The sequence below is a fragment of the Vitis riparia genome, unplaced genomic scaffold (assembly GCF_004353265.1).
Source record: "Vitis riparia cultivar Riparia Gloire de Montpellier isolate 1030 unplaced genomic scaffold, EGFV_Vit.rip_1.0 scaffold460_pilon_pilon, whole genome shotgun sequence".
Classification (NCBI taxonomy): domain Eukaryota; kingdom Viridiplantae; phylum Streptophyta; class Magnoliopsida; order Vitales; family Vitaceae; genus Vitis; species Vitis riparia.
In genome coordinates, this window is record NW_023269682.1 from 207,589 (window position 1) to 231,870 (window position 24,282).

A 24,282-nucleotide genomic window follows, 5' to 3' on the forward strand; every position below is an offset into this window, starting at 1 on the left:
AGAACAAATTGACTGGATATGATTTTAATTTGACTAAAGACATGACTTGGTTTCTTCAAAGAGATCAATTTTGAAATATAAAACTAGACATTAAGTCGTATTCCCTTGAATGTCAATACTTATGTTTCTATGTTGATCATCTTATACATTGACAATTATACATTGTGTTTCTAAACTAAAATTGGGATTAACTTTTTTCTTTGGAGCTAAAACTTTATTCTTGTTTTATTAATCTATATTATCTAGCCATTTTACTTGATATATTACTTTTCAATCTAATTTTACAAGTTTCGGCACTATCATTATACCTTATGATATTTTGAAACACACACACACACACACACACACACACACACACACACATATATATATATATTCTATTTTGATTTTTTTTTAGGATTCTAAGCTCCTCGAAAGTTTTCTCATTTAAACTTGGTTGCTTCTGTTCTACTTTGAATGCTTAAGTGTTGTCACCAGCGCTCAAGTGCTCCTTTCCTTCGCACCTATCACTTAAGTGCTATAAGTTACATCCAGTGTCGCTTCAAGTAGTAAGGCTGCTCAAGTGCTCTTTAAGTTGTTACCAACACTACTTCCAACACTCGTGATACTTGAGCGCTAATTTGCATTCAATGCTCCTACAGGCTATTTAAACCCTTCCAATGCATCATTTGAACATCTTTTCATTTCTAGTTAGCTTGAGTGCTTTGGGTTCTCGTTTTTCATCTATTTGAGGTCATTCTATTTTTCTTTGTGCATTTTCATTCATATAGTATTGTTTAGGACTTCATTTAGAGCATTTATAGTGACTTACTTTTCTTTCTTAGTTTCCTTCATTTTTTTTGTGCTTATTAGCATCTCTATCGTTGACTTCACCAAGTCAATATGGGTCTTTGATACCTTCTTTACCTATTCTATCTTTCTTCTCATCATACCCAGACTCATCGATCAACTGCTCATTTCATTCATTCGATTCTTAGTGGTCAGTAGTTTGATATTTGCTATGTCATTCGTGATGTTAAGACTCATTATCATGGCTCATCCTACCACATGAGAGCTCTTTCTTTTGCCTTTCTTATTTCTCGGCTATTAGAGGACATTGAATTTAGGTTTGATCCTTCATGATAGGCTTAGATGTCTCATGCTCTCATCGACGTGAGCTCTTGATCCAAGCACTATAGTCATGTGTATAGTCCAATGGTCCCTCGAGCTTAGGAAGCTACTCAAGAGGCCTCATAGAGAAAGACGAGGTTAGGGAATGCTCCAGTTCTAAAGTCTAACTTTCCCAAGCCCGTGTTGCATTATCATTCTAGTAAAGGTCATGAAGGACCTTCTCACTCATCTACTTGATCTTCTACTTCTGCTGATCCTACTCCACAAAAGCTAATGGACTCGACGAGCCTCCACTTGCGAACAAATGTTCATGACCAGGCTATCGTTGATTAGGGGACTCAACTCCATGAGATTTAGGGTCAATTCACTTACATCATTTCTTAGATCCACTCATAGGGAGCATTGAGTTTGGCTTCACGTCCCCCTTTCCCAGATGCCTAGTTTTCATATTTTTATATGTGTTTGTTTGATATGGATTATATATATATATATGAGAGAAGAAAAACAGAGAGGAAAAATGAAAGGAATAGCAAAAATAAAAAAATAGATTTAAAATTAATAAATTATTTTTATATGCTATTTTGAACTTATTTTCATTTAAAAAAAAAAAACTTTTAATATAAAAATTAAATTAATTTTAATTATATTTTATTTTCTTTGATATTTTTCATAATATAATTAAACATAAGAAAACCATTTTTGTTAATATTTTTTTTTTCCTTTTTTAATACTTTGAGAGCACTTCAAAGATCTTACTATATTACCCCCCCAAAATCCAAATAAAAATAGTGATTGAGGAAAATTTTGGAGGAAAGATACCACACCAATTACAAAAGTATTAAAGGAGAAAAAGAAAAAATAAAAGTAAAATGTAAAAAATAAAAAAATGAAGAAAAAAATCAAACCATTAATACTTGAAAGTATATGAATGATTACCTGTCTTTGATCTAGACCAAACCCACTATCATCTAAATTGTACGAGATGTCATTGCAAAAGGGAAATGCTAGCTACACTAGCTTTCTTCCCCGAAGTTTCATAAGATAATATTACATCCCTTCTTTTGCTATCAAGACTTAAAATGGATTAAGAAGTCAATAATAGTCATTCAGCATTTAAAGACCAAAATTTGAAATATCGGTAAATATAGATATATCGACACTTAAATTTTATAGATATATAAAAAATATTGAAAAAATATCGATGAATATTTTGACAAAAATATAGATCTTATTTAGAATTAATGAAAATGTTTAAAAATGATAAATTAAATAATAATACATGTATAAAGTTGTTTTATATGTGTAATTGATATAAATATTTATTTATTTTTAAAATTTAAAAATATTTTAATTAAAAGATGTTTTATTATATTTTAAATAAAAATTTAAATTGATTTATATAAAAGATTCAAAACCATTACCCGATAATTTGAGAAGTATTCACCGCCATCCATGCAAATCAAACCCACCTTTGATCTTTATTCACAATTTCATATATTATATATATGTCTACTAAATTTATGTATGCTTTATAGCTATATATATATATCCGGGTTTATGCATGTGGGTGTGTGGATGAAAAGTTGGAAAATAGTCTCTATTCTTCTTTATTGAAGAACGATAGCTAGGGTTTCTATTCGTCTCTCATTCTATGTATTGTTTTGTTTCTCTTTCTTGGGGGCTTACCTTTGTTTGTGAATCAGAACCTATGCTCAATTAGCTTAAGAATTACCCAGTAGTTTGTTTGAATCGGGGGGAGTTTGGGTGGGAGAGCCTAGGGTTTGTGATTTGGGGGGTTTTGGTGTGGTTGAGGTGGGGAGGGAAAGATTGAATCTTGGGGATTGTTTTTGTTGGTGGGGTTTTGAAGATGGTGGGGAATCGTGGATCGGTTGCCGTCTGATCGCTGCTTTTCCGGTGGCGAGCAACTGTCCGATTTGAGGGGTGGGGGCTTTTGTATCGAAACTCGAAACCGCAAGCGGGCGAAGACGTCCTCAGCAGCCCCTTCTTCTGGACCCACCACCCGGTTGAGCAAGCGACCTCGTATCTCTTCTTCTTCTTCTTCGACGATCCCAATTCCATCGAACCCCAACGCCCACGCTGTAGTGAAAAAATAATTTCGAGGGGAGCGGGGCTGCACTTTGACCGAAGCCAGCGCGTTGATCGGCAGAAATATCGGAAATTTCCCGAAAAATCGGCAAAAACCGATATTTGCCGATTTTTCGACGATAACTTCGAAAAAGAGCGAAATTCCTTCCAACCGATTATCGGTCCTCAATGTCGTATCGAGTTTCACCGATGGCCGAAATATCGGCGAAATTTCGCGGATAAAAATCGACATTTCAATCACTGCCAAAGACCTTCTCTCTCTTTTTCCCAGACTTTTGCAGGTGCAGCACAAACAATCCAAAAATGGCCTCTACCAGCGCGCAGAAAGCCTCTTCTTCTACTTCTACTCCTCATAGTTATGATGTGTTTATAAGTTTTAGAGGTGAAGACACTCGCAAAAATTTCACCGATCATCTCTATACAACTTTGGTTGCATATGGAGTTCATACTTTCAGAGATGATGAAGAACTTGAGAAAGGAGGAGATATTGCATCAGATCTCTTGAGAGCCATTGAAGAATCAAAGATTTTCATTATTATTTTCTCGACAAATTATGCTAACTCCAGGTGGTGTTTAAATGAACTCGTAAAAATTTTTGAGTGTACGACACAAAAGCAATCAACAATTTTACCAATTTTCTATCATGTGAATCCATCGGATGTACGAAAACAGTCGGGAAGTTATGGAGATGCGTTTGTGGACCACGAAAAAGATGCAGACGAGAAGAAGATGGAGGTGATACAAAAGTGGAGGACTGCCCTGAACCAGGTAGCTAGTCTATCCGGATTGCACGTTGATGAACAGTAAGAAATTTTACCTCACCTACCATTAGTTCTACTATCAATTTTGTTTCTTTTCTTTCATTGGTTTCTATCATAATTTTTCTTATTTAAAACAATATCAATTAAGTTGTGATGACCCAACCCCAATTTTAAACTATCATCTGATTTCGGAGATTAAAATGTCTTCTCAAAATAATATAACAAACCTTAATAAATAAAATTCTCAGTAATACTAAAATTTCTGAAACTTTGTTTCCCTGGAGTGGTGATATGGCTTGATTTGTCTAGTTTGTAACTTGTCTTGTTAAACCCATCAACCAAATAATTCCCATTTACAGGTATTTTGAATAAGCAAGGGGTTTGTGTTTCAATGGATTTAGTTGTGACTCCTCATCTGATGGCTACCTGCTGGATGTGGTTTTGTTCATCTGAGAGTTCTAGGAGGATGTCTTTTATCTACATGATAAATGCCATAGTTTTTGCAGGTGGGTGAGTGATGAACTAGTGTGGCCTGAAGAACGGTCAGTTGCTTGTGTGGTTTTGACTATGATTTGGTGTTGTGTGCCCTATAAAAGAAAACACATTTAGGGTCCATTTGGTATAAAAGAATCAGAATGAGAGTCGGATAATGTGAGAGAAGAATGAACATCCTGATTGATGGCATTTCATTTCCATGAGAACAATTTTTTTAGTTTCTATTCACCTAATAAGCCATCCAGTCATTGTAATAAATGAGAAATGGAATGAATTCTCCATTCTGGTTCTCTGTTCCAATGCTCTAAATATGATATAAAGGATATCATCCTTTGCAGTAATTTCTCTAGATTGGATGTGGCCTTTCAATGTTGAGACTCTAGTTTCTCCCTTTGGTAATGGTGAGACTCCTTTGAGTTTAATAAACCAATACAGGGAGGGCATTTGGGATGACCTTTCTTCCTAAATTCATTTGACTTCATTAGTTTTTATTGATTTTGTTGAGGATACCATCCGGTTAATACTGATTCTTTGGAAAACATAAGAACAAGTTTATTTTAATTTTAATGATTAATGGAGCTGAAACATATCTGCCTGAATAAACAAATAGGTTTGAGCTCCATTAATCATTAAAATAATTAATTCATTCTGTAGTCCTTTCTATGCTGAATCTAGAATAGACTTCCCAACAAAATAAATTTGGGGCTCTTGAGCTCCTCTGAGAACACATTTATTGGCCTTGGCACTCTCTGTTTTTGTTGTTTTATGTATATTGCTTGTATATATAGTTTCAACCAAGCTTGGGTTGATTTCGGGTTAGACAACTCAGGTTGAGTATTAGTTTAGGTTGGAATTAAGGCAAATGAGCTTCATGTTAAGGCTAAGGTCAAATTAACTGTCAACTGGACCCAATCCACCCAATTTGTATTATTTTTAGTGGCTGCGACAAGTCTAGGAATCATGTTTTGTTTTCCCACCATGAAGGATTTTGTTGTCATTATAGGATCTCTACCTCTTTATAGTCTATCATCACTATTACATTCACTTCATATCACCTTTATAGGCTATGCCTTGACAAAAGTTTTGTATGTTTGCAAGTCCAAAACTTTTTTGTGCACTTGCAACACATTAACATAAGCTTGTAAAATCTATAAATATATTATTCATATGTTTAGCCACTTCATTTTGCTGTGAGGCACCAGTGATTTTATAAGGCCTATGCACCAATGATTGTATAAGGCCTATAAATTCCATCCCTGCAAGGGCCACAGCAAATATTCCCATGCACTTCCCACCATCATCTAAATCTTTAATTTCTATCTTCTCTCCTTTTTGTGTATAAATTATTCAAGCAATTGTTTGTTAAAGTTTGCTACACATTAATCACATTTTTAATTTATGTTCTTTGAATGTCATGTGTCTTTAAATTTTATTGTTTTTGTGGCTAATTTGTTGGGATGTTCTTGCCTTCTAGGAATACATTGTAGTTTGTTAATTTTATTTAAAGCTGATGAACAAGAGAAGGGTGACACTATTTGATTTTAGACTTGTATTTGGAGGTTTATGGTGCCCTTAAATGAACCTATTATTTTAATTAATACTTGAGGCTGCCTCTTTAATCCCAAAGATAGTCAGAGGCAAGAAAGTCATCTCAAGCTTGACCATATCAGAATTTCCATTGACTTGAGAATTGGTTAGCGATCATTTTTTATGATCTTCTTAATGCATTTTTTTATTTTCTGAGAAGGAAGTAGCATATATGTGCCATTGACCTTGGTATTTGCATTGTGTTGTTTATTCTTAAACTCAATCTCTTAACCCTCCTTCCATGAGCAATAAGGATTAATTTATTAGTATTATTTTATAAACCTTGAGTTCAGTTTGCTTTATATGATCTTGACTTTTGTATGCTATTAGTCTCTATTTTTATATTTCTCATCATGAATGAAAGCATTAGCAAAAGCTCTCTATCTATGTTGCCCCAAAAGTAAAAAACACCAAAACTTAACCCTTTTCTCTAAAATATTCTTTTCCCTCTTTTTCTATCTCATTCAAGGTTCTTCAACCAACTCATGGAACATTCTTTGATGTACCCTATCCCTTCTGGGAAAATGCATGGGGTTTCCATGAACATGTGAAACTTAATAACTTACTGGTGAATTAAGAAGCAGGAAGTCTTAAAATATTAGTAAGTTGATACAATTTAGAAATATGTAAAACTGAAAAGGAACCATAAACTAGCAACATGTTTGTGTTATAAAGGTTGAAAGGAAGTCATGGGAGCAAAGAGGGGAGTCTTTAACAATTCTCCGATCAACAAAAGTGTTACTAGATTAGGAAACTTGGATGGGGAAAATGCAAAAGCTCAAAACTATGAAATTAGAAGTTATATCTGCTAATGCTCTGATAATAGTTTCCATAATCAAATATTGCTAGTAATATCCTTCACTTTTCAACTTCATTGTGAACCTTCCAGCCAATCTAGCTATGAAAGCTAACACAAATTATATTTATGTCTTTTTTCACTTTTCTTTTCCATGTGTACATACTAAATTCTACCTAAACATGTAAATTTTATAAATTGGTTGACCATTTATCGTTTTATATTCCATTGCCTGTAATTCAGTTCAGGTAGACAGCAAGAGACATCATGAAACATACTTCTTTGTTATATTTTGCAACTCATCACATTTACTTTGTAATTAACGCAGATACGAGACACTGGTTCTCAAGGAAATTACTGATGACATCATTAGAAGATTGAATCGTAAGCCTTTAAATGTGGGCAAGAATATAGTTGGAATGGATTTTCATTTGGAAAAGTTGAAATCGTTGATGAATATCGAGTTGAATGAAGTTCGTGTGGTTGGGATTTATGGAATTGGTGGGATTGGTAAGACTACTATCGCCAAGGCTGTTTATAATGATATCTCATATCAATTTGATGGTAGTAGTTTTCTTAACAATGTTAGAGAAAGATCCAAAGACAATGCACTTCAATTACAACAAGAACTACTTCATGGTATCTTAAAGGGAAAAAGTCTAAAAGTAAGCGATATGGATGAAGGAATTCAGATGATAAAGAGGAGTCTTTGCTCTAAAAGGGTTCTTGTTGTTTTTGATGACGTGGATGATTTGATGCAACTAGAAAACTTGGCAGAAGAGCATAGTTGGTTTGGTCCAAGAAGTAGGATCATCATAACAACTAGACATAAACGTTTTCTAACCCAATATGGAGTCAAAGAATCATATGAAGTTCAAAAACTGCATGATGAAGAAGCTATTGAGCTGTTTAGTTTGTGGGCTTTCCCACAAAATCTTCCTAGCGAAATTTATAAAAATCTCTCCTACCGGGTAGTAGATTATGCTAAAGGTCTTCCACTAGCACTTAAAGTTCTAGGTTCTTTTCTCTTTAAAAAGACAATAAGTGAATGGGAAAGTGCATTATGTAAACTTAAAACAATACCCCATATGAACATTCAAAATGTACTCAAAATGAGCTATGATGGACTCGATGATGTGGAAAAGGGAATATTCCTTGATATTGCATGTTTTTTTAAAGGGAAAGATAAAGATTTTGTTTCAAGAATATTGGATGAGGATTTCTATGCAGAAAGTGGAATTGGGGTTCTCCATGATAAGTGTCTCATAAGTATTTCTGAAAACAAGTTAGACATGCATGATTTGTTACAACAAATGGGGTGGGAAATTGTTCGCCAAGAATGTCCAAAAGAGCCTGGAAGACGAAGTAGATTGTGGGAACATGATGATGTTTATCGTGTACTAACGAGGAATATGGTATGTCTCAAATGCATTAACTTATTAGAAGATATATATGCTTCAATAATGTTATTATTTTTTGTGAAGAAGTTGAATATCAATATAATTCCTTTTATACATTTTGTGCTTCCCTTATTCTTAACTTATATTTTCCAGGGGACCGAAGAAATTGAAGGAATATTCCTAGACATGTCTAGATCAGAGCATATACAATTTACGACAGAAGCTTTCAAAATGATGAATAGACTTAGATTGCTCAAAATCCATCAAGATGCTACATATAATTCTGTAGTAAAATCTTGGATGGTTGTGGACCCTTCTCAAGTGCACCTCTCTGAAATGCACGTTACTGAAGAATTTGAATTTCCATTTTATGAGTTAAGATATCTCCATTGGGATGGATATGCTTTACAATCTTTGCCATTGAATTTTCATGCGAAAAATCTTGTCGAACTCAATTTGCGGTTTAGCAACATAAGACAACTTTGGAAAGGAAAGGTATCTTTATTATTATTTAGTTATAATTTTTCTTTCTATTAATTTAAAATTTATTTCTATACTGATCTATTTAATTTTTTTCGTAGGTTCTTGAAAAATTAAAGGTCATCAATCTCAGTTATTCACAACATCTCATAAAATTCCCAGACTTCTCAAGTGTGCCAAATTTGGAAATTCTAATCCTTGAAGGTAGTATCATTTACTTAAGGTTCACCCATTGATATTAGTATGTTAACTAACACTCCCCATCCCCCCTTTTTTTTTGGTTGGTTTTGATAGGGTGCATAAGCCTTGAGTCTCTTCCAAGGGGCTTCTATAAATTGCAATGCCTACAAATTCTATCTTGTCGTGGCTGTTCAAAGGTAAAAAGATTTTCAGAAATCAAGGGCAATATGAGAAAGCTAAGAGAGCTTAATTTAAGTGGAACAGCAATAATGGAGGTACCACCATCAATTAAACACCTAAATGGTCTTGCAGACTTGGATTTGGGAAATTGTAAGAACCTTGTCAGTCTTCCAGAGAGTATTTGTAGTTTGAAGTCTCTTAAAACTCTCAAACTGAATGACTGTTCAAAGCTAAACAGCTTTCTAGAAATCAAGGGTGGTGATATGGAAAACCTAAGAGAGCTTGATTTAAATTCAACAGCTATAGAAGAGCTTTCATCTTCAATTGGACATCTAAAAGCTCTTGAATACTTAAGTTTGGCATATTGCAAAAGCCTTGTGAGCCTTCCCGACAGCCTTTGTAATTTGACCTCTCTTAAAATTCTTGAAGTTCGTGGCTGTTCAAAACTCGAAAAATTGCCGAAGGACCTAGGGCAGTTGCAATGTTTAGAGAAACTTTCCTTAGCATCCATTAGCTGTGCATTGCCTTGTTTGTCAGGTTTATGCTCCTTAGGATTCTTAGATCTAAGTAAGTGCAACCTAACACAAGGAGTAGTCCAGAGTAATAACTGCTTGTCCTCATTAGAGGTACTACTGATGGGAAATTGCAAGGTAATGGAAGTAGAGATCCTCAATCTTATTTTCCACCTATCATCATTGGAGATGTTAGATCTAAGTAATTGCAATCTAATGGAAGGAGAAATCCCCAGTGATATCAGCCACCTATCATCACTGGAAGAATTATATCTATATGGGAACCATTTTAGTAGTATACCTACTGGCATCAATCAACTTTCTAGGCTGGTAGGCCTTGATTTAAGTCACTGCAAGAAGCTTCTACAAATTCCAGAACTTCCATCAAGTCTACGACTTTTACATGCACATAGCTCACCTGGTACATTATCAAGCCCCTCATTTCTGCCACTGCACTCTCTAGTCAATTGCTTCAAATCAGCAATTCAGGTATGATTTTCCTTTCACAAGCCTTTTTTATGGGAGTACGTACTACTGGATTTACTTGGTACTTTTCTGCAGGATGTTGAATGCAGGAGTAATTCAGGTGAAGTAAATTTGGGTGCTTCTAACTATTTAGGCGAGGGAATTTGTATCGTTATTCCTGGAAGTAGTGGAATTCCAGAGTGGATAAGTATGCAGGAAATGGGAAGTGAAGTAACAATGGAGCTTCCTGAGAATTGGTACCAAAATAACGATTTCTTGGGATTTGCTTTATGCTGTGTTTATGTTCCAGTCGATGATGAACCCGAGGATGAATCAGAGCATGAATCTGTGCATACAGTAGAGAATGAGTCAGGTGATGAATTTCAAAATGAGTCTGAGAATGAGTCTAGTGATGAATCTGAGCTTGAATCTGGAGATGGATTTGAGACTGAATTATTTCCATCCGCTTGCCGCTTTGAATGTGCTTTGACTATCCATGGTGATCAATCAAAATATGTGGATCATCTTTCATTTTACTCTGATTGCGAATGTTATGTTGATGACAATGATGGCGAATCAAATCAAGTGTGGGTGATATGTTATCCCAAGGTTGCTATTGACCAGAGGTATCGCTCTGATCAATGGACACACTTCATGGCTTCATTTAAGGGCTTTTACAACTTTGGTGAAAGAACCTTTAAAGTGATGAAGTGTGGGATTCATCTTATATATTCCCAAGATTTTCAATAGTCTCATTGTCTCAAAACTCAATAAATTGCCCGGAACCTTAATGATTTGGTGGAAAAGTCAAAGTGGAAGAGAATGCAGTCCATCTAATGTATGTCAAGATCATGAACAGAACCTTATGCCCATTACAGACGATGCTAAGAGAAACCATAAAAGATTCAGAGGATCACAACACTAATCTCAAGCTTTAGATTCACTCACACTTGCTTCAGTAATGCTCTGTTTATTGGTAATTCACCTTCCCTTTTTCTTTCTAATTCATATATCAAACTGATGAAGGACTAAATTTCTTTATTATATTTTCCATATTTTTAATTTATATTTCAATAGATATATAAAAATAAAAAAAATAAAAAATAAATCTCTACAAAGCCTGTCTTGTCCATGCTTTGGGCAATAACTTGGAGCAATTGATTACCATTGATCAACGGTAGAACATACATTAAGAGAAGTTGTGATGGTTCAGGACACAGGAGACTTGGAGTGAGTACTAATCTAGCCACAGTGGACCTCAACCTGAAGGCCAAATTCTTAGGGCGACGCTAGGATTAATAAAGCCATTGTTCCGATGAATTCACTCTTTACTGTTGATCTGAAGGTATGTGTCTTTCAAGCTCTCATCATATTTCTTGCTTGAAATTATTCACAAGCTCCATTAATTAAGACTGACCGTATGTTTTTGCTCGCAACTAATGGGTAAGTTAGTTTCATTTTTTTCATTAAAATCATATGCAAAAAGGATTAGCATGCAATCCGAAATTCTTTTGTTTGAGAACCATTTTAATTGATTCTTGTTTTCAGTATTCACAATCCAACTAGATACCATTAATTTTACTTTTGAAGCACTAAATATTTTGTTAAACAAATTTAATGCAGAAAATGACACAAGTCATTGCAGCTTAGCTGATGAGTCAAAGCCCCAATACTTATTGATTGAGGCAAGTAAGATACCAAGTAAATTTATTCTTTTGATTGAACACTAGTCACTTCAAACTCACTCTACTTTGGTCTTCTCCTCTTTTTTTTTTTTTTTTTTCCTTTTTTGTTTCCTTGAAGGATGAGAATCTTAAATAAGGAATAAGCAGTCAAATAACGATGAGAAGAGCATTTCCATTTTTAGTATAAATTTGGTTTCCAATGTTTTGAGAGGTGGGTATTTGTCCCTACCTATCATTGCAAATGAGTTACCAATAAATTTATTCTATTGATTTTGCAAAACTAAAAAGTTTTTTGGATTAATTCTTCAATTCACAAGCTAACAATCATGTATGTGTGTGTCTTGAAGAGAAGAACGGGGAAAGGAAGAAGGGGGTATGGTTTTGTGGTGGGTGTCTTCTAGCTGCTTCATCTTCATCTTATTCTCCTTTCCATAATATTTTCTGCAGCCATTTTCAAAAACCCATAATCACCAGCACCACCTTAGCCTCCATAACCTCCACCACCATCCACAACTACAACTTCTCACCATTCTGGCACTGCCAACCCCATGGAGCTTAAAGCAACCCTGGTCACCATGACCATCCACAAGCACTGCCCTCTATGAGCATCACCAAGTGAAGCATGCCATGAGCTCTACAACCTCCACTGTCCATGTCAAGCTCTCACGGTTTCACACCACCAGTAATTATCTGAAGATTCCCCTCCTTCATTGGCATTGCAGGTACTGTTTTCCCTTTGAAATTCTGTTTGGTTTCCTATGCAATGAGATAACAGCCTCTTTAAGAGCGAAGGTTCAATGGACATTTTTGTTTTCCTAAACCATGAGATTCTCCATCTCTGGCAATTAAAGTTTGTCTTTTTCTTTTTTCTTTAATTTTGTTACTTTCCTCTCCCTACATATGCTGATATGCTGAGTTGTGTGAAAATTTTAAAGTTTGAAATTTAATTTTAACTGAAAACTATTTTTGCTTGATAGTATTTTTCAGTATTATCCCTCAAATCAATTTTGGTGAGAAAATCATTTCAATTGAAAAATAATAATTTTTGTTATTTAAGATCATTTCTACTTTCGGATCTTGATGTGAAGATTCATTTTAAATTAATGTGATTCAGTGATGAAACATTAGATAATCAAATTACCATTATTAGTACTGGATTCAAAGATGTCTATTCACATCAATTATATTTTATTTATTTGTTTACTTTTGCATCAAATATGCTTAATTAATTTGTTATTTATATTTAAGACATCTATCAATTAGTTGATTAATTTCTAAAATTGTCTTAATTTACTAGTAGAGATCGATATGTTTGTTTGGTTTGCTAGGTGCCTCCTAACCTTTCATTGAGGAACCTAAACCTTGAATCTATTACTAGTTTGCAAACCGTTTTCCTTTTTGAAAGTCATTGGAGATCCTATTAGGTTTTGACAATTTGGGTTTTTTTTATTTATTTTGTTTTCCTTTTTTTAAAATTAAGTGGTACATATTTTTCCACTCAATAATAATAATAGTAAATAAATAAACAAGGAAGAAAGAAAGGAGCTTTAGGACCTCCCTTGTGAGATCATATTCACATCCTTTGAATTTGTTTAGCCCTAGGCCTTTACGTTTTCCATTCATGTTTTGGTTATTCTTACCTCCAATCTTCTTATTAGAGAACAGTTAGCATAATTAAGCACTTGAAAGATCCAATATTGCTACAATATTCATTTGATCTATGTGACTCTCTTATAGCGCTCGAGCTTCTTGCCAAGTGGCAAGCATGGTGTTGGAGTCATATTCTAACTCGACGCTAGCTAAAACATGAAGCATGGTGTCCTCATCTAATATGGATGTTCAAAAGTTCCAAGATTGTCGGCAAACATCTTCATTTTTGGTAAGATAATCATCCATGGACGTTGACCCTTTTCTTGTTTGGAGTTAAATTTTTTATTGGAAAACTGTAGAACAAGCTTCGGATGCATACACCATTTCCAACGCCTTCTATGTCTCATGAGTTGTTGAGAGGCTCACTCTCTTGGGTAAAATGCTATGTAAAATTGAAGACTATAACTAACACAGTAGTCTATGATCTATCCTAACCCATTTCATGTAGGTTGGACTGATGTTAAATCTAGTTTCACCAGGCTTCTCCATTGGTGGGAGCAACTTTTTTGGGAGTTTGTATCTCAAATAGATAACTATCTAAGTCATGTCCTTTCATAGTCGTAATGATGACGGATTTTCAAAATTGTTCCAATCTAGTTTTATTGGAAATCTAAAGCTCCTAATATTGCCCAGCAAAGAGTTGTTAGTAATGAAGGATTAAGGCAGATCAATATTGAGTGCTAATGCAGTTGAGTCTACTACTGTCATAGATGGAAAGGAATGCAAGTATGCTGACTAGGCTTTAATTTATATTGATGATGCCCAATGGCTCTAATACGAAGATAGAAAATAAAAAACAGAACAAAGAGAATTTTAGGTTTGAATGTGGCTCAACATAGAGATGGCAAACCACAACAAATTCCATTTATATGGCCAAGAGAATACATGATGGTATTTATAGTCCCCCGACAACCATGTACAAAAGGTTTTGTATTGGAGAAATGAGAAATAAAAAGTAAAAGAACTTTAGGCTAGCAGTAGCACAAATATTGCATTATTGGGCATTGATGCATGGTGCTGAAGTGATGATTTTCAATATCTTCTCTAACATTGATCTACTAACATGCACAGTTACAGAGAAAAATAAAGAAAATTTAATAAAGACATGCATGCATATATATATTCACAATTAAAGATGAAGAAAAAGGCAAAGACAACAACAAAATTTGTGGTGGTTCCACCAAGAAAAAGACGTTTTTGTGCAAATGTTTTTTTAGTTTGTCTACTAATTTTCTTATGAATTTCTTCAAATTCAGAATTTATCTATTTCTACTAGCATCATGTCTATTTGGTTGTCAAGAAAATAAAGAAAATTAATTTTCATGATTTTTGAGTATATATCGGGCCTTTTCTCCACCAAACAAACTACAAAAATTTAGCCTTAGTTTTCCTAATCATACAATGAAAACAATAAACAAACCAGAATGAACTTAAAAAATTAAACTAAACCAAAACCTCCAAACTGCTATCATTCACTAACTAGGCAAATGTTTGAACCAAACTACCAAAGATCTAACTAGAGACGTGCAATTACCTTCAATAGAAGGGGTTTGGATAAGAGGGAGAGATTTCAACTGCAGTTTTGCCCTAAATTGGATACGAAATCTGTGGAGTTTGTAATCTAGGGCTGCTGAAATTAGTTCAAAGTTTTTAAGTTGGCTATTAATGTGGTTTGAAGCCATTTCTAGTCTGCATATTAATTTGAACAAAAGTGAGATTTTGCCGGTGGGTAGAGTGGAGAATGCTGAGTTATTGACTATTGTGCTTGGCTGTAAAGTGAGATCTCTCCCTTCCACTTATTTGGGGCTCCCTTTGGGTGCTTCACATAAGTTGGTGATGGTTTGGGACGGAGTGGAAGAGCGGATGCGGAAGAAACTTGTCTTGTGGAATTGGCAGTTCATTTCTAAGGGTGGAAGAATCACTCTCATACGGAGCACTTTGGCAAGCATGTCAACCTACCTTATGTCATTATTGCGCATGCCAAAAGTGGTTAAATTAATACTTGAGAAAATTCAAAGGGATTTTCTTTGGGGAGGGGGAGTGTTGGAGAAGAGGCCCCATCTTGTAAAGTGGGTTGTTGTTTGTACTCACAAAAATATGGGTGGATTAGGGATTAGAAATCTTTCCACTCTCAATAGAGCCCTCTTGTGCAAATGGAGTTGGCGTTTTGCGGTTGAAAGAGATTCCTATTGGAAGCTTATTATTAGTACGAAGTATGGGGTTGAAAAAGGAGGGTGGAGCACTCGTGGGGTTAGGAAGGGCCATGAGGTAGGGTTTTGGAAGGAAATCAGTAAGGAAGGTTTGTTATTGCTCAACAATGTCTCATTCTCGGTGGGGATGGTAAAATGGTGAGGTTTTGGAAAGATATTTGGTGTGGGAACATTTCCCTTTGTGAGGCCTTTCCCTCTTTGTTTGATTTAGCGGTTTCTAAAGGTGCGTGGGAGCGGACTATTGGGATCCAATGGGGGAAAGAGGGATGGTGGACTCCCCACTTCCTTATACCTTTCAATGATTGGGAGGTGGAGAGATTCCTTTCGTCCATTCAAGGAAAGAGGTTGGATACTGCTGTGGAGGATAGGATGGTATGGAAAGAGACGAAAAATGAGATTTTCACTGTAAAGTCACTTTATAAGTCTCTTGTTCATAGCTGTGCAGTCTTGTTTCCGTGCAGTATTATTTGGAGTCCGTATGTTCCTACAAAGGTGAGTTTTTTTGCTTGGGAAACCTCTTGAGGGAAGGTTCTTACTCAAGATCAACTTAAGAGGAGGGGCTGGATTTTAGCCAACAGATGTTCCTTGTGTTGTGCTGAAGAGGAAACGATAAATCACATCCTTGTTCATTGCTCTAAGGTGAAGATTTTGTGGGATCTTGTGTTTTCTTTATTTGGTGTTAATTGGGTTCTTCCGTTTACGGTTAGAGACACTCTCTTAAGTTGGTATGTTTCTTTTAAGGACAAGAAGCATAGAAAGGTTTGGCGGGCAATCCCTCTTTGTTTATTTTGGACGGTTTGGAAGGAAAGAAATATGATAGTCTTTGATAATGAGGTCTTGTCGATTCAAAGATTGAAAAATTCCTTTGTTTGTAATCTCTTTTCTTGGGCTAAATCTTCTATGGTTGTAGGCCCCTTAACTTTGTTTAACTTTGTAGACTGGTTGGGTTCTTGTTGAGGGCCAGTGAGGGCTTGTTTTTTGTTATTTTTTTAGGTGACGCTTGTATACTCCCTGTATGCTCTGGGTTGCCTTTCAAACACCCTTTTTCTAATATATCTTTGTGTGTTTACCTATAAAATATATATATATATATATATATATATATTTGCAAAAAAAAAAAAATGGATATGAAAGAGAGAGGGCCGCAAAGAATTGGGTTTATATGCAGACCCAATCTCTACCGCTTAGCCCACTGTTGGCATATTGGGCCTATTTCCACTCCCCATGAAATACCATGTCCATAATCATTCTATTGTTGTGGACATAATAGCACTCTAACTACAGCCCCGTACCCTAGGAAATTTACCCACTTGAATTTGGTACGATCATGACTAGTAGAGGCAAACCTCTCTTAATCACAACTATACACACCCCTAAGTCATGATTTTTGCTAACCCCTCTAAACACAACTGTACACACCTTTTGGTCATGAGTTTTGCTAACCCTCACTAAAGTTGTGTGACTATCTCCTCATTTTCTCATAGTGCTATAATTATTTTTAATTTAAAAAAACAGAATCTTTTGTCTTAGTTTCATGGTAGGTTTTAAGAATATATGAAGATGATTTATTCATGTATTTTCTATAAGAGTTGAGTTACTGCTACTTTGTGTTTTTAAAAAATAAAAAACAAGGAAAACGAATCCAAACAACACTCAAATGTGTATTAGTTATGATCGAACTGCATAAATATAAATGGGCTTGAAAATGACTCAATTGTATATTTTGGTTCGACAGTTGATGGAAGTGAGTAAATGTAGTATTGTAAGATGGTTAAGCACGAAATTGAAGTAATCCTAAGGAAATCTAATATCCAACTGTGTCATGGGATATTTCAATTCCTTGTTTAAAAAGTTGTAACTCATCTAAATTAAGACATCTACACAAGCTAAACAACTCAAAATCCGATTAAGAAAGAAAGAGACACAACCCACCAAGAGACGTTATGAGAAGATTTGGCTGCATATCAAGCATTTCTCCAGGTTCCTCATCAAGGGTTGTCCTAATAATGCCTGCATTCCGAGCATTACTTTGGCCGCATCTCATTATTGGAGCGGCCCGTTGCAGTGTGCTCTCCTCATCAGCAGTAGAGCAATGAAGTGAGTTTTTTCATTGTGCATTTGATTGTGTGCGTGTTCTTCATTATTTCTCTCCTTTTCACACATCACATGACTATCTTTATGGTGTGTTGTCTTGCTTCTTCTATCATATTTTCTTTCATTTATCCTCTAACACGCTTCCAGGACCAATTTGCAGAAGAAATGGACCCCTTTATTTACTTTATGCTGTAGTACAAGTCTTCAGCAAGTCCACTCCAATCTCTCATTTAGTGGAAGTGAGGCATGGCTTGGATTTCTCACCAACATCTGTAATTCTTAGATCCGCAGGTTCAATCTTTTGCTTCTTGTTCTCCTTTTCAGAATTATATTAATCAATAGAAGCACTTTTCTCTAGAGGTAATTTGGAGTGGTAACTCAAATCTCTTCATCTTTCTACTTCTCCATAATGGATACTGCAACTTTTTCTTCTTCTCAGCGTAAGCATGATGTCTTCCTCAGCTTTAGAGAAGACAAGCCCAAGAACTTTATTGCACACTAATTATTAGAAAATTGATAAATGATAAAACCTTTATTCACTGTACAAGAATCTCATGTTAAATATGTTCAAGTAAACAAATATGTCATGGTTACAGGAGTCTATCCATCGCATATAGGCTTTAAGGGCATCGTGGCATAACCGTCGAGGCGAAGTCAGGACCTAAAAAGATCGAATGAAACGATACATAGACAAGTAAATCCCTTATGAATTCTAAGGTACTCCTTTAATTTTTAATTTAAGTTTAAGGGGATTCATCATTCGAAGGGAAGTAGACTACTCAATAATATTTCATTTATGTCGTAATTGAATAAATAATTTAAAAAATCTAAATAATTAGGAAGAATGAATCATCAAGAAAATTAATAAGAAGGCATACCTATATCTATTGGAGTGAAATAATGGAGTTACTTAAATTTCACTCAACGATGGGATGTGAGGAAAATAGCAATATGTTCCATTTAAAGATGCCTTATAAGTCTAATAAATTAATTAATTTAATTGATATTTTTAATATGCTAATAACAGATAGCACACATATACAATTAATATTAATATGTAGGCTCATAATTGATTTATATAATTCCAAAAACTCCATGAACAAAACAAAAGAAATTCTGAAGCAAAATGTTAGCTGTACAAAGTACAGCTAACAATAAGTGAATGATAAAGCTAAATGTTCTTAATTGCAAAGCAGAAATGGAAAAGGGGCTATAATTGAAGAATGCTACTGTGAGAAATCTGAACACAAGAGAATGACCAATAGTAATAACTAAAAACGGTGACCAACATTTAAAAAAAAACAACATGCTTCAAATTGACAAGTGATTTTTCTATAAATAGCTCTAGCAAGAGTTATTTTCCCTATTCTGCCCATGCCCCAAATTCCTACCACCAGAAAATCATTAGACCCCAAACATAATCACATTTCTATTTCTTGCATGCGAGCATCTATTCCAACCAGATTTTCAGTATCACTAATGGATGTACTTAACAATTTATTCAAAATATCTGTAATGATTTCCTTGATTAGTTGAGGCTCATTCCTGCCATAGTTGAAGCATAAACACATAATAAGTCTAATTATTCATAAAAGGATAATAAAAATAAAGGAAATAAGAGATGTGTGAAGACGTAGTCAGTCTTAAATCTACCCTTAAAGAAGTGTATTAAAAAAGTTCTAAATTCTATGTACCTGGTCCTTCAATCATGTAACATATGCAATATTCTTTTATCCACTATGTTGTAAAAAGTAATAGATGAATTAGCAAGAGCATTTAAATTGGCAATGTTAAAAATCAAAGAATATTAATAAGAGTGAAAAAGGCTTTAGAAAATCACTTATTTCTTGAATCCCAACCGGATAAATTTGCAACTTGAGTGAGAGCATCCTTCCAATTCTGCACCCTTTCCATGTTCTTTGAGTTCTCTTCATGTTTAGCCAATGCTTCTCCAAATATACCCCTCTGTCTTCTCACATCCGAGGGATCCACATTGTAGAAAATTGGGAGAACCCTCTGTCTCCTGCTTTTCATGCACTCTACTATCTTCACCAACTCCTCTAAACACCATCTAGAGGATGCATAATTTTTCGAGAAAATAACTATTGAAAACTCCATGTTTTCGATAGCTGCAACAAGGGCAGGAGATATGACTTGGCCTCTCTCAAGCTTGTCATCATCCACGAAAGTGTTGATTCCTTTCTGGTACAAGGCGTGATAGAGATGGGCAGTGAAGTTATTGCGGGTGTCTTCTCCTCTGAAGCTAAGGAACACATCATAGTGCCTTTGAGAAGAAGAAGCAGCAGCAGCAGCAGCTGAAGCCATTCCTGAGCAGTAGAGAGATGAAGTTTGAGGTACGAGTTCTCAAGTCTAAATTATCCAGCAGGAAAGAGAAAGTTTCACAATTGATTTATATAATTCCAAAAACTTCATGAACAAAAGCAAAGAAAGTCAGAGACAAAATGTTAGCTCTTTGTGTTATCAAAGTGAACTGCAAATGTGAAAATAGCTATAATTGAAGAATACGCCTGCGAAATGTGAACAAGAGAATGATCAATGATAATAATCGATTGAAGAATGACAAGATTTAAATTACTGAATATTTTCAAAATCCCAACTGAAAGAGATAATATGGTCTAATGGCTTGTTTTTTTTGGTGAAATGCCTTGTAGGTTCCCAAATGATGCATGTGAGCACCCTGTCCACTTAACCCTATAAAAATGGTTTCTTAAAAGATGCTCCAGTCAGTTGTTTGTGCTTTTGAAGCCACCTACTCCCACCTACCATGCTCCTTCCCCTTTGTTTCAGACTGTTAGTTGTTCCAAGCACTTGTCCCTCCATCCTTCAAATTATCTTCTTTAGTATTATTATTTTATAATCATCAAGTTAGACCAATGCATAAAATCAACCGAATGTCTCCTGCATGCACCATATTTTTTTATATTTTATTTAGGAACACTCTCCAAGTTATGTTTCATATGTGTGTCTATATATATATATCACTCTATTTAAAACAATGTTACCTTATTATTGTATTGTCCTTTTATTTTTTTTAATATTAAATATTGGTAATAAGTAACCAATTACTCAATGAATTATAATAACCTTTCCTAAATATTTTTCAATAAGTAACCAAATATTAAATATTTATCAGGGAACAGAGGCAATTGAAGGCATACTTCTAAACTTGTCTAGATTGATGCGGATACACATTTCTACTAAAGCTTTTGCAATGATGAAGAATCTTAGACTGCTCAAAATCTATTGGGATCTAGAATCTGCTTTTATGAGGGAGGATAATAAAGTAAAGCTGTCCAAAGACTTTGAATTCCCTTCTTATGAGCTAAGATATCTCCATTGGCATGGATATCCTTTGGAATCTTTGCCATTAGTATTTTATGCAGAGGACCTTGTTGAACTTGATATGTGTTATAGCAGCTTAAAATGACTTTGGGAAGGTGACTTGGTATGATGATTGATTGTTTATTCATGTTTCTTCTTTGATTAAACTCTAAAGTTCATGAAAGCTGATATATCAAGTAATTTATTTTTGTTTTTGTTTTTTATGTTACAGCTTCTTGAAAAGTTAAATACTATAAAAGTTAGTTGCTCTCAACACCTCATTGAAATTCCAGACATGATAGTTACTGCGCCCAATCTGGAGAAACTGATTCTTGATGGTTGTTCAAGTTTGCTTGAGGTTCACCCATCTATTGGAAAGCTGAACAAGCTTATTTTATTGAATTTGAAAAATTGCAAAAAGCTTATTTGTTTTCCCAGCATCATCGACATGAAAGCGCTTGAAATTCTCAATTTCTCTGGCTGCTCAGGGCTCAAGAAGTTTCCAAATATTCAAGGTAACATGGAAAATTTATTGGAGCTTTATTTAGCTTCAACTGCTATTGAGGAACTTCCCTCCTCAATTGGGCATCTCACTGGACTTGTTTTATTGGATCTGAAATGGTGCAAAAATCTTAAGAGTCTTTCGACAGGTATTTGTAAGTTGAAATCCCTTGAAAATCTCTCTCTTTCTGGATGTTCAAAACTTGAAAGTTTTCCGGAAGTGATGGAGAATATGGACAATTTGAAAGAGCTTCTTTTAGATGGGACACCTATCGAAGTGCTACCCTCGTCAATTGAACGTCTCAAAGGCCTCGTTTTATTGAATCTGAGGAAATGCAAAAACCTTGTGAGTCTTTCAAACGGCATGTGTAATTTGACATCTCTTGAAACACTCATTGTCTCCGGTTGTTTACAATTAAACAATTTGCCGAGGAACCTCGGGAGCCTGCAACGTCTAGCACAGCTCCATGCAGATGGAACTGCTATAGCACAACCTCCTGACTCGATTGTTCTTTTGAGAAACCTGAAAGTATTGATCTATCCTGGATGTAAAATATTAGCACCTACCTCATTGGGTTCGCTCTTTTCATTCTGGTTATTGCATGGAAACAGTTCAAACGGGATTGGTTTGCGCTTGCCTACTAGTTTTTCTAGTTTCAGGTCCTTATCAAATTTAGACCTAAGTGACTGCAAACTAATAGAAGGAGCAATCCCCAATGGTATTTGCTCCTTAATCTCATTGAAGAAATTAGATCTAAGCAGAAACAATTTTCTAAGCATACCTGCTGGCATCAGTGAACTTACAAACCTAAAAGACCTACGACTGGGGCAGTGCCAGAGTCTCACAGGAATTCCGGAGCTTCCATCGAGTATCAGAGACATAGATGCACACAATTGCACAGCTCTTTTACCAGGCTCATCAAGTGTAAGCACATTGCAAGGGCTACAGTTCCTATTCTATAATTGCTCCAATCCAGTTGAAGACCAATCCAGTGATGATAAGAGGACAGAATTACAAATATTTCCACATATTTATGCGTCTTCCACTGCCGCTGATTCCTCTGTGACTACTTCACCTGTTATGATGCAGAAATTGCTTGAAAATATTGCATTTAGTATTGTTTTTCCTGGCACTGGGATTCCTGAGTGGATCTGGCATCAGAATGTGGGATCTTCTATAAAAATTCAGCTACCTACAGATTGGTATAGTGATGACTTCTTGGGATTTGCTCTCTGCTCTGTTCTTGAACATCTTCCTGAGAGAATTATATGCCATTTGAATTCTGATGTTTTTAATTATGGGGACTTGAAAGACTTCGGCCATGATTTCCATTGGACAGGCAACATTGTTGGGTCAGAACAAGTCTGGCTGGGTTATCAACCATGTTCCCAGTTGAGGTTGTTTCAATTCAATGACCCCAATGAGTGGAATCACATTGAGATTTCTTTTGAAGCAGCCCACAGATTCAACTCAAGTGCATCCAATGTGGTGAAGAAGTGTGGCGTATGTCTTATATATGCAGAAGATCTTGAAGGAATCCATCCACAAAATAGAAAACAGCTTAAGAGTAGGGGATGTAGTGTAGTTGAGAGAAGCAGTGACAGAGCAGGACTCAATCGAAGTGGAATGGACTCTAGTTCTAGTGGCAGCAGTGAGGGACCCACGCTCAAGCTCAAGCGCAAACGTCCTCAAGAATGACTACCATCATCCAGGTCTTTTTTCCAATAAAATTCTCTTTTCTGTTGATTTGGTCATGCATTCTCAAAATCAGTGATGATATTTTTCGTCAGTGATTCTTAGGGAACTCCTCCAATCATGTCTATATATTATATCTCTGTCTGACTTTTCGGCGAGTCATCATCTTTTCTCTTATTGAGTTATATTGATTGAAGCAACTGAAATTCTCTTAGTCATTTTTTCTTGTATTCTTTGATATTTTAGACAGATATTTTTGTTTGAATCTGACCTTTGATTATGCTGAAATTTGTTATTAAGCCTTCATTATTAGTTGTTGACAGTGTTGAGTTTTATTTAGCACTTGGTTGCAAATATGAGGAGTTTGATTGAGAAAATGAAGCAAAGTTGGTGTTGGGTGATGAATGCAAGTTGCCTGATGAAACACCCAGCATACTTATGATGTTGAGTACTAGGATAAAAACTGCAGGAACTTTTGCTAACGTTATTATGTTTGAGTCATAAAATCTGGTTTATGACTTTGATTATTTTGTTTAACATGAGTTTGACAAACATTGCAAATTGTAACTTTCAAAACTTTCTTTGGGTGGAAATGATAAGAATCTTGAGTTACACTATGTGACAAGCTGTTCCTTTTTTGCAGAGGCCAGAATCAGAATTTCCATGGAGGGAGATAATTTTCTTGCTTTCTACAGAGCAACTCCTTTGCAAATGCGGTGGTTCCACGAGCTCGGAATCGAATCTTGCTTTCTTATGAATTGATTTTTCATGATGTTCAAAAACTTGGAGAATGAAGAGTCTCTAATTCATCTACTCTCTATGAAGATGACTTTATAAGCTTGTTTACTACTGATTTAATTTGAGAAATTCATTCAGCTTTATTGGCTGTAGCCACATTTTACTCATATATTCAAAGTCATGAAAATAGTTAGGATAGTGTGTTCCCTGAAAAGAAAGTATCAAATAATTTGAATTATGGTTGGTCTAAACTCACAGCCACACTCATGACTACATATAAGACTGCAACCTTTC

General features: G+C 35.2%; 3 protein-coding genes across 3 annotated transcripts; 2 read left to right on the forward strand and 1 right to left on the reverse strand.

The window, feature by feature from the left end:
- Window positions 1–2,701: 2,701 nt before the first annotated feature.
- LOC117909877 (disease resistance protein RPV1-like) lies at window positions 2,702–18,143 on the forward strand. The gene is made up of 13 exons (XM_034823923.1): window positions 2,702–4,019; window positions 7,184–8,270; window positions 8,409–8,750; window positions 8,837–8,939; window positions 9,030–10,096; window positions 10,169–10,445; window positions 10,482–10,805; window positions 10,851–11,048; window positions 11,286–11,417; window positions 11,696–11,761; window positions 11,876–11,968; window positions 12,105–12,479; window positions 13,495–18,143. The coding sequence occupies exons 1-8, from the start codon at window positions 3,520–3,522 to the stop codon at window positions 10,907–10,909; spliced, it is 3,759 nt and encodes a 1,252-aa protein (XP_034679814.1). The 5' UTR covers window positions 2,702–3,519; the 3' UTR covers window positions 10,910–11,048; window positions 11,286–11,417; window positions 11,696–11,761; window positions 11,876–11,968; window positions 12,105–12,479; window positions 13,495–18,143.
- Window positions 18,144–18,240: 97 nt separating this feature from the next.
- LOC117909879 (disease resistance-like protein DSC1) lies at window positions 18,241–24,152 on the forward strand. The gene is made up of 3 exons (XM_034823926.1): window positions 18,241–20,065; window positions 21,286–23,267; window positions 23,894–24,152. The coding sequence occupies exons 1-2, from the start codon at window positions 20,054–20,056 to the stop codon at window positions 23,251–23,253; spliced, it is 1,980 nt and encodes a 659-aa protein (XP_034679817.1). The 5' UTR covers window positions 18,241–20,053; the 3' UTR covers window positions 23,254–23,267; window positions 23,894–24,152.
- LOC117909901 (TMV resistance protein N-like) lies at window positions 19,548–20,036 on the reverse strand. Its single transcript, XM_034823952.1, has one exon. It carries the CDS (start codon window positions 20,034–20,036, stop codon window positions 19,548–19,550), a length of 489 nt encoding a protein of 162 aa, XP_034679843.1.
- Window positions 24,153–24,282: the final 130 nt, after the last annotated feature.

Excerpts from the sequence above, each read along its gene's own strand:
- LOC117909877 (XM_034823923.1), top strand. The coding sequence starts at position 3,520 with ATGGCCTCTACCAGCGCGCAGAAAGCCTCTTCTTCTACTTCTACTCCT. Across the intron at positions 4,020-7,183 it reads GGATTGCACGTTGATGAACA|ATACGAGACACTGGTTCTCA; the intron begins GTAAGAAATTTT and ends TAATTAACGCAG. Across the intron at positions 8,940-9,029 it reads GGAAATTCTAATCCTTGAAG|GGTGCATAAGCCTTGAGTCT; the intron begins GTAGTATCATTT and ends TGGTTTTGATAG.
- LOC117909901 (XM_034823952.1), bottom strand. The coding sequence starts at position 20,036 with ATGGCTTCAGCTGCTGCTGCTGCTGCTTCTTCTTCTCAAAGGCACTAT.